Genomic DNA, 13,322 nt, shown 5'->3' with positions numbered 1-13,322 from the left:
AACTTCATCTCCTCAAGTATACTAGACTGTGCTCCACTAAGCAACCCTCCAATTCTCATCTTCTCTTCCATTATGACGTGTTCTGAACCAAAAGAACTCACCTTTCACATCTTCAATGCAAAACCCAGAACCCAAATAAAAAAAAGCCAGAACTGATTACTGATATACCTCAACAATATAGAGGACAGATTCCATCTTAAGAATAGGTTGAAGAGCCAGAACTGATAGACAGGCATCAGTGTCAACTTCATACCTAATCAATTGAGGATGTCAAGTCAAATAAGTTCCATGGAGTTAAAAATTTAGATGTGCCAGAATATTCAATGGAATTTCGCATGACAAGAAATTTCAAAGAAAATTTGAGAGCATATAGTCCACAACAATTTCTCAAATAGAATCAAAGTTGATCAAATCCTCACCTATCTGCCTTTTTTGGCAGTATAATTATGGCACATGCCTTGTTGACAACAGCTCTTTCATATGATTTTGTTAAGCTCATGCTACGACTGCAAATGAAGGTGCTTATTAGCTAATCTAAAGGCCTTCTATCCGTAAAGGGATACCTTATTAGCTTTACCTAGAGGCTATGATATAAAATGAATCCGAACATTATATACTTGACAACAAACTTGTAACACCAGACTTAATTGAAACAACTGCTATAGTTGAAACTTAAAAGCTATTGAAGTCATAACTGGTTCATATGCTAACTGTAAGTGGAAATGACACTTACAATATAGAAATGACACTTACAACCAACTGAGGGCTGTAATCCCTAGTCCCAATCCAAGCACTTTCAATAGCCAATCCATTCCCATACTCATGGGAAACCACCGGGTGGTGCAATTCCACACCCTTGGGCGACTTCCTACAATACAAAAAAGCAATCGACGGCGGGCAAAAGAACCACTTGTGCAAATTACTAGTATAATAATCAGCCCCAATCTCCTTCATATCAACCTCAGTGCACCCAATGCTGTGTGCCGCATCGACGAACCCTGATCAACTCCCTCCTCCCTACAAATCTTAACCAACTCCTTAACAGGTATAACCACACACGGCATTGAAGTAATATGATCAATCACAGCTAACCTAACCCTCCTACCATTAGCCTTCCCCTTGTCCAAAGCCTTCTTAAACTCGGTTACAATCTCATCGTTGGAATTCAAAGGAAACGGCAAGGGCACCTCAATGACGTGCCCGCCGGCGTGAGTGACGTAGGCCTCAATCGACTTCTTGACGGCGCCGTAGGCGTAGTGGAGCATGACGACGGCGTCGCCCTGCTCGAACTTGCTCTCGGAGAAGCCCCAGGCGGCCTGCTGGAGGACGATGGCGGCGGCGGTGGTGGCGTTGTCGACGATGGAGACCTCGTCGACGTGGTCGGCGTTGATGAGGTCCTTGATGAGGGTGCGGGAGTGGATGATGCCGGCTTGGAGGTGGTTGAAGTAGAAGTGATCGGGCTGGGAGAGGTACTTGAGCTGCCAGCGGCGCTGGGCCTGGAGGACGGAGTCGGGGCAGGACCCGAAGCTGCCGTTGTTGATTCGGGCGACGGTGGGGTCGTGGTGGGAGAATTCGGCGGCGATTTCGAAGGGGGTGATGAAGGAGAGTTTGGGCTTTTTGGAGGCGTGGGTGTTGGAATCGCCGTTCAGGGTGTGGTTGTGGTCGGGGGAAGAGGCCATTGCTGGGGGAGGAAGATTTTAGGGTTAGAGTTTGAAAGGGGGTGATGAGATTGAAGAAGAAGAGAGCATGAAATTGAGACAAGAGAGATCGAGAGACTGAGAGAGAGGGGTTTCGTGGGGCGAGGGGGGGTGGGGGGTTTCACGATTGGGAGAGTCGTGGGGAGGGGGGGTGGAGAGACGGGGGTTTCACAACTGAGAGAGCTCGAGAGAATTTGTTTCATTTTTCTTTCGACACGATGTGGCTTGGGCTGGGTGGGAGGCACAATTAAACTTCCAACAAATTCTAAAGTTGCTCACACAACAGAAACCTAACAAACTGTTGTAAGAGTATCAAAATGTCAAAATATGGAGGGAAATCTGCCGCATACAGCAATTTGGCTCAAAATGTTGCCGCCTATATGTTCCCACTTTCACACAACAGAAAAGTATAACTTCTGTTGTCTAATTTCTACAACTTGCACTAGGTTTACCTTGTGGAAGACATTCAATCAAGCTTCCTCAAAATTTGGCATCCAGTTTTCAATCACACAACGGAAATATAAAGCACCGTTGTATCAAGTAGCACAAATTTCAGATTTCAAGAGGCAACCAAGGCTCCAAAGTGGAGGGAAATCTGCCGCTAATTTTTTTAAGACTCAGACGACAGACATTACTTAAGTCCGTTGTGCAATGTAGTTCTGATAAAAAAGTTATCACTTTGTTGGCATTCACACAACAGAATATAACAAGTACCGTTGTGCAATAAAGCTTACTTAAACACACAACGGATGATTTCTGTTCCGTTGTGTGATTAACTTTTTGTAGTAGTGAGAATTGAAATTCTGGAAATTTTACTATTTTGTTGCACTGCAGTTACTTTGGGTGTAGTTTTACCCGATCTCCATTACTCTAAAAAGTTCTAAAATTTTAACGCAACCTCAGTCAGCATCACTTGATTGGATATGGAGAATTTTGTCTCATTTTGGTCAAAAAACTGTGTCGTGGTGATTTATACAAATTCAGTGCATAGTTGAAGAAGGAAAAAGTGTTATTTGGATTTTGAGCTTCTCTGAAAAGTAAATCTCTTTACTACAAACTGTCTTCTTGCTAGCCTCGATTTGGTTGTTATTAGAATTCCAAGAATCTTAGTTGTGAAGTTTTTTGGAAGTATTATAATTTTTTTCCGAAAATTTGAAATGTTATACTCTTTGTGGTTTTCTTGTATCTTTATTTAATTTTAATGTAAACTGGGTTGGAAGAATGTTTGTTCACCTTCGAGTTCACTAAGGACAGCTACATCGAAATTGAAAGATCAATTTAGAGGGGGATGATTAGAATTCTACTTTGTCTTGTTGTCGAATGAAGACACGAGAGTGTTAAGTGCTTACAACCAGTTCGATTGTTTTGGCTTGATGAAATGTTGAATGAGCGCTTATGAATAGATCCAAACGTGTCTTAAGCTATGATTAATGGTTACTATGTTGATTAGTTCATATATATAATGCATGCATCTCTTCTCTATTTTTGTTTTGTTTTTGAGGCAGTTGGCCTATAAAACTGTTATGACATATTTTCTGGCTAAAACAAAAATAGAGAAGAGATGCATGCATGATATATACGTACCTTAGGTTCTAGCTCCTATCATTGTTTTGGACTTCCAACTGTGTAGTGCAGAAGTTGTCTTCATTCTCATAGCAGTATAAATTAAATAAACAACTAGGCACGTTCTGTTCGCAGTTGACCTCAAGAGGTCCTATGACTTCTACGTCCAGAATTGGATTCAAAATGCCACCGGCAATGATGGGTCTCGTCCCCTTCTCAAAATCCTTACTTTGCTTGTCACACCACACTCATCGTTGGGGCATGCCACAACCAAGTGGTTAAGTTTGCCATCCTCAGCATCTATAGCATGGCTGGCCTTCAAATGATCAATGTTAAGAAAATCTTTGGTTGATAAATGGCATCTTGATTGCACCGGAGAGTGATTGCATGTCCTAGATGTGGATCACGCCAAGTTTCATGCATGTTGCAGTAGATGTCCTCTTCCCCTTGCGCATTCACACTATGAGGGACTAGTCAAAATCCCAAAGGCATATCTACTGCAGAGTAAATCAAGACATAACGCCGTTTGGAATATGAGGTTGCTGATACGCCTAAAATAGACGTTCAACTTAACTCTGCAAGAATATCGTTCTATTATAGTATAGGAAAGCCGAGATCGTTCGTGCCAAAAGTTAGAGGGGATTGCAAGTTAACACAAAAATAAAACAAATAAAGAAAACACAAACAAGAAAATGGGGAGTTTAGAGTTTGTAAAAGACACAAATTGAAGAAAGGGATTTTTGTTTGAAGTTTTGGAAATCAAGATGATAAAAACGTTAAAAGCTCAGAGATCCACTGCCAATTATGACCAAAACAAGTTATGCATCCTAATTCCAATTTCTAAGTTATGAGAAAGAAATCAATCAAGAAACAAGTTTACACAAACAATGTCCATATTTTACTTCTCTTTGTTACTTAGTCTACGTGAAAGCATGATAACTAAGCCTAGCTATCAAATATGCAATCAAGGTATAGAACGCTATCTTATCAACATCATATTTGAAGCATTAAGATCATATGGAAGTTTGATCGATTACAGAATAACATCCTAGTGTGGAATGCCTACCTAGCATGCAATTCTAATTGTTTGATTTAACTTTCATCCAAAAGTTGTCGTTACTTAAGAACATTGACCACAAAACTATTAAGTGAATTGTTTTAAGTCTTGGCTCCAATAACATGCTTATATCCCTAAGTACACATATAAGAATATAAACATATAAAAGATATCTATTTAACGAAATCAAACAATCAATCTCATAAGCAAAGTTCGCGAAACTAAGATTGCATAACAAAGAGTTTATCACATAATTGGGGATTCAAACTTTGCTCGTAACAAAAAAAAAAAAAAATTAGCTACACATAGTTTTAGAAAACACCATACAAAGCATAGTATAATAAAAATAGAGAAAAGGAAAAGATGGCGGCGGATGAACAAGAGAAAGAGACAGAAGAGAAGGCAAAGGGTGTGATGGTGAATTATGTGATTCAAGGCTCTTTAAATAGTGATCACGCATTTCTTGATTCCTGTACGAGTCACCTACCATCTCCAACGGAGAGGTCAATTGTCATGTGGAAGCCCAACGTTTATTTTTAACAGTTCAAACCCTTCTCCAACCCGTATGTCTTTTCCACGTGGATGAGACATATCCCTCTCCTCTGTCAAATTTGACAGCCTCTTCTCACTCTGTCTTTTATTTTTGGGTTAATTACATATAAGTGCATCTTAGAATGTTTTTTTAGCCATAGGGCCACCAACTAGTTTTTTTCCTTCATAAGGCCATTAGATTAAAAAATGTGTTATATTTTGGATATTGAAAACCAATATATTTACATAAATGCCACTAGAGTACAAAATCAACATTCATTCTCTCTCTCCTCTCCGGCGAGGTCTTCAGTCAACTCCGGCCGGTCTTCGGCCAACCTCCGGCGAGTCTCCGGCCGACCTCTGCCCAACTTCCGGCGAACTCCGGCGACCACAAAAGCTACTGTCACCAGCAACAAAAGCTACTGTCGCTAGCAACAAAACCTACTCTGATAAAATTTCCGGCGAGATCACAAAAGCTACTGTCACTAGCAACAAAAGCTACTATGATGAAATTTCCGGTGATCTTATGTGAGGTCACAAAAGCTACTCTGATGAAATTTCCGACAATCTTATGTGAGGTCACAAAAGCTACTGTCACTAACACTAAAAGCTACTCCCACAAACAACAAATATTACTGTCACCAGCAACAAAAGCTACTGTGATGAGTTCTCGACGAGGTCACAAAAGTTACTGTCACCAGCATCAAAAGTTACTGTCACTAGCAACAAAAATTACTCTCAGCAACACTAAACGCTACTCTCACCAACAATAAAAAACTACTGTCACCAACATCAGAAACAAAAGTTACTCTCATCAGCAACAAAAACTACTGTCACCATAAACAAAAGCTACTGTCACCAGCAACAAAAAACACTATCACCAATATCAAAAAAGCTACTCTCACCAACACCAAAAGCTAATTTAATCATCACTAAAAGCTACTCACAGCAACACCAAAAACTAGTACCACGCAAAACAAAATCTATTCACAAGATTGAAAAAACTACTATCAGAGACTAACAAAGCTACTATCACTGACTGAAAAAGCTATTACCAACCAACACAAAAACTACTATGAAACATTAAAACAACTATAAATTTACAATGTCGAAGGCTTGCAATGCTTAACCTTGCATGTATTGCACATATCATAATCCATCAACATAACTTGTATCCATGAGCATCATTCACTAGAGTAAGCTGTAAAATCCATAGGAATTACCAAATTGTAATACAAAAACTGTATCCATGAGCCTTCTCTTGCTCTATGCATGACTTGCAGAACTCCAAAACCCTCTTCTGGTCCACTTCGCGACACGCAACACTAGAGGGAACCATAGACAAGTGCAATGCCTCCTTCACTATCCTCATCTGCTCCTTATTCAACACAATTTGCTAATTTAAAAACAAAATAAACACATTTTCTCCCAAAACTCGATCTAACTTTGCTTGAACAAGGCTTGCCTCTGGGATTCCAGTTTGGCTTAACAACAACCGATGGCAATTGCAGTAGTCATTTGACAAGAAAATCATTCATCACAATTAGCAAATAAGTTAGTAACTATAAAAAGCATCTCTATCCTAATGATCACAGTAGAACAGAATCAATTCAAATAATGCAGTAAACAGAGAAAAGAGTTTTCAATTCTATCATAGTCTAGACTTCCAATCAATGTATCAATAGGATCCCTAAATTTAATTATAATTATCCAACATTCTCACTCTATGCATATCAAACAAATTGGAGAGAAAACCCTAATATGCATCGTAGCTCCAGACGAAAATTTAACTGAGATTCACAAAATTCCAAAACACAAATAACATCAAACTCGCCCAATATCAAATTCAAATGAGCATGTATATGTGCGCGTGAAGCTGTGACTATTAGAGAGAGAGAGAGAGAGAGAGAGAGATTGGAAATTACAAGCATGGTTGTGGCCGGCGGTGGAGGAGAAGGGTCGCTTGGGCGGAGCAGAGGACTGAGAGCCACCGCGCAGGGCCGTTCAGAGCGCACCAGATCGGAGCATCGCATTCACCATTTTCTCGGTGAACCATCATGCCGGCGCCGTGAAGATCTGTGATCGAGGAGAGAGTGTGAGAGAGAAAGCACCGTGTCGGTGAACTACGAAATTGCAAGTGGAGACCAAGAAGTGATATGTGATCGAGGAGAGAGAGAGAGCGCCATGCCAGTGGTCGCAGGAATCGGAGGCGGAGGCAGAGACCAAAGACGTGAATATCTATGGTCGAGGAGAGAGAGACTGTGATTGGGTAGAGAGAGAGAGAGATTTGGGATCGATGTAAGTACCGTGCAGGCGCCGTGAAGATCTGTGATCGAGGAGAGAGAGTGCGCCATGCCGGTGGTCGCCGGAATCGGAGGCGGAGGTGGAGACCAAAGACGTGAGTATTTGTGGTCGAGGAGAGAGGGACTGTGATCGGGTAAGAGAGAGAGAGATTTGGGATCGATGTAAGTAGAATTTGGTTTCTTAAGTGGAGGGTAAAATTGTCAAGAATGAAATAATTTGTAAACATAAGTGGCCTTATGTGTACAAGAAAAATTAAGTGGCCTTATGACTAATTAAAGTTTCAAAAGATCACTTGTGTGTAATTTTCTATTTATTTTTTTAATTGTTTCTCACTGCCTCAGTGCGTCTCTCTTTCTCCTTTCCCGGTCTTTCTTCCTTCATCTTACCCAGAACTCAGGCTTTTGAAACCCCGGTTCCAATGAGCTAAGGTGATGCCTCTCTTCCCTTCAATCATGGTTGATTCTAAATTTCTCTCTCAATCAATTTCTTTCTTTTCTGGGTCCAATCTTGCTTTCTCTTCTACTATTTCGTGTATAAATTACTCTACTTTCAGACGCTCTGTTTAGGCGTTTTGGTTATAAACCATGATTTAATCTCAATTGCGTAAGAATCTGTCTCGGTTAGGAATTTCTGTTCCAAAGTGAAATTGATCAGTTGGGTGCTCATTAATTTTTGATCTTGGTGGAATTCATGACTCGGAATTGTTGGATTTATGTGAGAATGCAGTGAGCTGCATGATTATGGTCCTTCCTTTTCTTGCATGATGATATTGAATTTGATGGAATTAGAAACTTGGATTTGAATCTCGTGGATTCAAACACTTTACTGTCTGGTTTGAATATGACTTTTATTGTACCTCCTTCAAAGTTCTGGGGTTGCAGTTGTGGAGCCTAGAAGCTTGGTGCAGAAAGAGGATCTTATTTCTCAAAGTCTAAGCTGCTTTCAGAGCAAACAGCATCTTCCCACACACACTCAGGTGAGGACTTAAATCTTGCTATTTGAGATTTTTCTAATATTTGTTGGTCGTGTGTGCATTGAGAAGGCTTAAAATCTGCCAAATTAGTTTTGATTTCAGTTACACTTGATTAGTTAGCATCTGTTTTCATCTGGTGCTTAGAATTCCAACTTATTACAAAAATATTGAAAACCAACTTCTTAACTGACTGGAAACATTTAAGAAAATTTAGGGAAGAAAAAAGGGGTTAAAAATTTAAGAAAACTTTTATTTGTAGCTTATATCTTTTCTGCAGATGAGTTAATATGATTACTTGAGGGAAACCCGGGATGGGATGATTGAGTGGATTTATGATTACTTACGCTGCATGTGGGTTGTGAATTTTGAAATGTTAAGGATTTTATGATTAGTGATTTTTTTTATTCATAATGTGGATTCTGTACCTACTTCCACTGTGGAACTGATACTTGCCTGATGTTAATGGGAAGCATTTGATTGATTTCTTGAATATAGGATTGGAAGCTTGAATCATGGCTGAAGATCTGGACACACCGTTGTTGGATCCTGAGAATTTCAATAGAGATGGCATCGATTTGGCTATAACAAACTTGAAGAGAAGACAGTAAGAACCTCAGTTTTGAAATATGCTTTCTATTCATTTCTAGTGTTTGCAGAAAGTAGAAAAGTCAATTGCAACTTAAACTTAGATTGACCGAGTTAAGAGCTTGGTTATTGAGTACTACTTTAGACTTGAAAATTGGTGGACAAGTTTCTCCAGGGTGGGAATTTAGCATTCTTTTAGACTAGCAGTAATCCAGAACCAAGAATATACAAATGAGAAAATTCAAAAAGTCAAAGACAAGGTTCCTCATGAATTTGCTCATTAGAGTTTCTTTCAAGGAGTTCGTTTGAAAATTATAGTCTTCATCTCCACTATTTCAAGGTTGTGCGGTGGGGCTGCATGTATATGTGTTATTTTGTCAGCATCTTTCCACCTCTGAATGAGTAGAAGAGGCTACCTGTGTTGAGAAGTGATTAGGTTGATGTACTTTGCTGTCTTATTTCCTAATCATTCAGGCTTTTGAGTTTTAGTGGTTCTCTAATGGGCTAATATTCAAATGATGGTTTTATTTGAGACGTAGTTTTATTTACCTATCAAAACCTGCTTAAGTACAACAATTATGATTAAGCGACAATTGAAAAGAACTAGCTTTCTAGAGGAACCAGAAAATACAGTATACTGTCTTCAAATAGGTTATCCATATTTTAGGTTCTTTTTGAATTGACAGTGAATTGATCGTGAAAATTCCTTGGTACCATATAGCAGGACTTTGTCCCAAATGAAAACAAACTTGCGGTTCTAGCATGCATGTTGATTGGTCATTAAGTTTATATTAAAGTGTATTCCTAATTAACATTTTTAAAATCCCGTACTTTTTTGCAGGTGAACAAAATTTTGAAGTTTCTTAGCTTTATGTGGAACCCCTTGTCATGGGTTATGGAAGCTGCAGCAGTTATGGCACTTGTCCTTGCTAATGGGGGAGTAAGTAGTCTTAAACTAGCTATGCACTTCCAATTCAGGTCAAATTAAATATGATGTGTAACTTATTCTGGAATAAAATGATATTCCAGGGTGAGGGTCCTGACTGGCAAGACTTTGTTGGGATTATTGTCCTATTAATAATCAATTCAACAATTAGTTTCATAGAGGAGAATAATGCGCGAAATGCTGCATCAGCTCTTATGGAACGTTTATCTCCAAAGACAAGGGTATGTCTCTTTGATCGATGCCTTCCGCTCATAGAGTTTGGCTATGACAGTTTTATGAGGTCTGCTGATCATGTTTTTCTATAAATTTAGGTAGATCTTTTATTTGTAGCTTGTATCTTTTATGCAGATGAGTTAAATGCCTCACCAAGCTGCACATGAGTTAAATGCAGACGAGTTGACCACCTACCAGATTTGCAGCAAAGGTTTTTATTCTTTTTTCTGCAATATCTTCCTTAGTGAGAATGAAGACTAGTTGCTCTTGTAATATGCAACATAAGTCTGTGTGGAGGTCAAGAAAGCCTTATAGTTTTTTTAGTTTGTATCAGTTTGTTGGTTTCCAGTGAAGTACTATATGTTTTTTGTTTCTTGCGATGTATTCCCATATCTCAAATTCTCATAATCTCAATTGCATCTCTTAATGGAACCATTCATTGTATGATATTTGATTTACAAGATAAAAAAAAAAAAAAAAGCAACATGAATAGAATTTTATATGTTAAAGTAATATTCAAATTTGACATCTCCATTGGAGCTAAAATTAGTTAAAATGTTGCTATATCAAATTTGCCATGTCATATGTCAAATTCAAATTTGACCAAAGCAAAAAAATAAAGCCATTAGAGATGCTCTAGTTTTCCTTATCCAAGTTGAAGTATGTTTGCCTCTGAATTTTCTGATAGATGCACATATGTAGGACCAATAGAAGCATGCCACCTCATCTAATTCTCCATCTGGTGCACCGCATGTGCATGATAAGTTGGTGTATTCAGTAAAAACTCCATGTGGAGGTTTTTGGTTTTAGAATGTCGATCTAAACCAGACCCCTATCGATGGTTCTAGTGGGAGTTCATATGGCACTTCTGGTAGTTGTTCTGGGTCCTCTAAAACTGAATCTCCTGAATTTTAGTTCCTGACATAAAATCAGCCTTTAGAGTTAAATCTCAAACTCAGCCGTCATTGCTGATAACTTCATGTGTTTTGTACCAAATACTAGCTTTCAGTTCTTAATTTTGGTTTTTGATGAATTTGCATTGGCAGTCGGGATTAGAGATAAAGCAAAACAATTTGAAGTGATTATATTAGAAAACAACATTACAAAACAAGGCAGTGACATTATTCATGTATTCATTTATTTCAAATTATCACAGAAGGCAGTAACATTATTCATGTAATCGTTTATTTCAAATCATCACATTACATTCTGCTTATATGTGATGAGGATGAGTCTAAAAGAAGAAGAATGAATGAATTAATGTACGTAGCGAACAACAAAAAATGCTCTGGAGAAAGAACAACACTGATTATGACCCCGAATCAGTCTCGACTTCTGTTCTTGTTTCTACATCGATAACAGTCTGGGTTGCAGAATTTAAGGGCTGGCCTTTAGTGTGTTTCCAATGTCAATGACAAAACGGTATCTGACTTCTGCTTTGGCAAGGCGCTCCATGGCATTGTTCAAGTAGTCAATTGGGATAACCTCGATCTCTGTTGTTATGTTGTGCTTGGCCGCAAAATCGATCATCTCCTGTGTCTCCTTCATACCTCCAATGAGGCTACCAGCTACCATCTTCCTTCCTGTTAAGTCGAACATTAATAACCCTACACTGCGAAAGATAACAGATAAAGCCAACTACTCCTATAGTTACATGCTTACCCATGAGTAAAGGAAAAACCGGAAGCTCAAGAGGCTTTTCTGGTGCACCAACCATAACAAGCTTTCCATGAGACTTCAACAAACCAATCAAAGGCAAGAGAGGATGTTGTGCAGAAACTGTGTCAATGATCCCATCCATGGTACCAATGGCAGCCTATAAATTAATCAATGAAAAAAAAATTAAGTAACTTGCTCATTGTTTAATCCACTTAAAAGTCGTAAAAGCAGTAACATTACCTACATTTGATCTTGGTCACGACTAACCAAAAACGAGTCAGCTCCAAGGTGTTTAATAGCCTCCTCCTCTTTCTTAGGGGAAGTACTGATCACTGTCACCTTCACCCCCATAGCCTTGGCAAACTTCACCGCGACGTGGCCTAAGCCGCCTAGGCCAACCACACCCACATGCATTCCGGGCTTGTCTAGTCCATAATATCTCAAGGGGCTGTAGGTTGTAATCCCGGCACATAGGAGTGGAGCAGCACTATCAAGCGGTAGGTTGTTTGGGATGCGAACTATGAAGTGTTCATCGGCCACCATAATGTCAGAGTAACCTCCATAGGTGGTGGTTCCGTCGTAGTACTTGGCACCGTACGTGAGTATTTGTTTGGGGCAGTAGTTCTCAAGGTGGTCGGTACAACTATCACAAGATTGGTAAGCTCCCACTAAGCATCCAACACCGACTTTGTCTCCAACTTTGAATTTTTTTACATTGCTCCCTACTTCCGTTACTTCACCAACAATCTCATGGCTGCATTCCCGAATTGTGTTCGTATTAGATTACTGAAGAGGTCTCATAATTCAAGCAATAAAATGTAAACACCGGCCTTTACTAGTATGAGACTTACATACCAGTATCCCATACACTCATTTTACATCTATTCGAACAAAAAATTACAATTATTTGAATCAAAATTACAACATTGAGAACAAAAGTTATCATATTCATTTACACTATTTACATATAGTTAAACAAAATTTACAATATTGACAACAAATTTGTTCAAAAGCTTGTAACAATGTCGTAAGAAGTGTAATTACCATTATTAGAACTAAGATTACACAAAATATGACTCAACATTACCACTCTGACAACAAATTTGTTGTCACATTTGTAAATATGTGTATGAGATACTACTATGTACTAAATAATTTTCCTACTAGTATAAGTGTATAACTAGTCAAGAGTCTCCTGGAAAAACTGAAAAAGTATCGTACCCGCCGGGAACCAGAGGATAGGTAGAGGAGCCCCATTCATTCTTGACATTGTGAAGGTCCGAATGGCAAATCCCACAGTACAACACTTTGAACGTCACGTCTTTCTCTCCGGTTTCCCTGCAATCAAATCGTTTCAACTTTAGAAATTAATATAAAACAAACACTGTGGTGTAATCTGACGAGGTAGAATAGAGGAGTGTTATACTAGTTGACAATGTACCTTCTGGAGAAACGGAAGGGGGAGAGAACACCAGATGAATCTCTTGCAGCCCATCCAAATGCCTTCTTGGGGTGTTCTTGCTCGTGAGACATCACCATTTTCTTTGTTGCAGATTCTTACTGATGGTTTTGGTGTTGAAGCTTAATGCAGTTCGAGTAGTAAAATGTGAGAGACAGACAGATATGGAAGTGTGAGCTACCTTCAATGGAGTTAAATGGTATATATAGAGGGAGGAGATGGGCGGGGGTGACGTACTTGGTGAGAAAAATAGAAATGTCGAAGAGGTGGTGACGTATTGGGTGACCCAAATAGAAAGTCCAAGAGATTAAACTGACGTCACCGGTCACCAGAAT

General features: G+C 39.1%; 2 protein-coding genes, 1 long non-coding RNA gene and 1 pseudogene across 3 annotated transcripts; 1 reads left to right on the top strand and 3 right to left on the bottom strand.

Moving 5' to 3' along the window:
- Positions 1-729: 729 nt before the first annotated feature.
- On the bottom strand, positions 730-1,679 carry LOC112183592 (annotated as a pseudogene).
- A 6,434-nt stretch (positions 1,680-8,113) lies between these two features.
- LOC112186006 lies at positions 8,114-10,019 on the top strand. The gene is made up of 5 exons (XR_002930584.2): positions 8,114-8,128; positions 8,621-8,729; positions 9,552-9,650; positions 9,740-9,877; positions 10,005-10,019. It is a non-coding gene; the product is annotated as an uncharacterized LOC112186006 (long non-coding RNA).
- Positions 10,020-11,107: 1,088 nt separating this feature from the next.
- Positions 11,108-11,706, bottom strand: LOC112190211 (probable mannitol dehydrogenase). Its single transcript, XM_040515397.1, has 2 exons — positions 11,532-11,706; positions 11,108-11,452 (listed from the first exon to the last, which is right to left on the bottom strand). Exons 1-2 carry the CDS (start codon positions 11,668-11,670, stop codon positions 11,247-11,249), a joined length of 345 nt encoding a protein of 114 aa, XP_040371331.1. The 5' UTR covers positions 11,671-11,706; the 3' UTR covers positions 11,108-11,246.
- A 45-nt stretch (positions 11,707-11,751) lies between these two features.
- Positions 11,752-13,067, bottom strand: LOC112183591 (probable mannitol dehydrogenase). The gene is made up of 3 exons (XM_024321967.2): positions 12,970-13,067; positions 12,750-12,866; positions 11,752-12,282 (listed from the first exon to the last, which is right to left on the bottom strand). Exons 1-3 carry the CDS (start codon positions 13,065-13,067, stop codon positions 11,769-11,771), a joined length of 729 nt encoding a protein of 242 aa, XP_024177735.2. The 3' UTR covers positions 11,752-11,768.
- Between the last annotated feature and the right edge of the window lie 255 nt (positions 13,068-13,322).

Source organism: Rosa chinensis, chromosome 2 (genome assembly GCF_002994745.2).
Source record: "Rosa chinensis cultivar Old Blush chromosome 2, RchiOBHm-V2, whole genome shotgun sequence".
NCBI classification, from domain to species: Eukaryota; Viridiplantae; Streptophyta; class Magnoliopsida; order Rosales; family Rosaceae; genus Rosa; species Rosa chinensis.
Note: the sequence above shows the minus strand (reverse complement) of the source record. Positions and strands in the feature narration are given on the sequence as shown.

Bases quoted from the DNA above. Each gene is read 5' to 3' on its own strand.
- LOC112183591 (XM_024321967.2), bottom strand. From the start codon at position 13,067: ATGGTGATGTCTCACGAGCAAGAACACCCCAAGAAGGCATTTGGATGG. The intron at 12,867-12,969 runs GTACATTGTCAA...ATTTGATTGCAG, and splicing joins CCCTTCCGTTTCTCCAGAAG to GGAAACCGGAGAGAAAGACG. The intron at 12,283-12,749 runs GTACGATACTTT...TCGGGAATGCAG, and splicing joins TATCCTCTGGTTCCCGGCGG to CCATGAGATTGTTGGTGAAG.
- LOC112190211 (XM_040515397.1), bottom strand. From the start codon at position 11,670: ATGGATGGGATCATTGACACAGTTTCTGCACAACATCCTCTCTTGCCT. The intron at 11,453-11,531 runs GTAAGCATGTAA...TCGACTTAACAG, and splicing joins GGTTTTTCCTTTACTCATGG to GAAGGAAGATGGTAGCTGGT.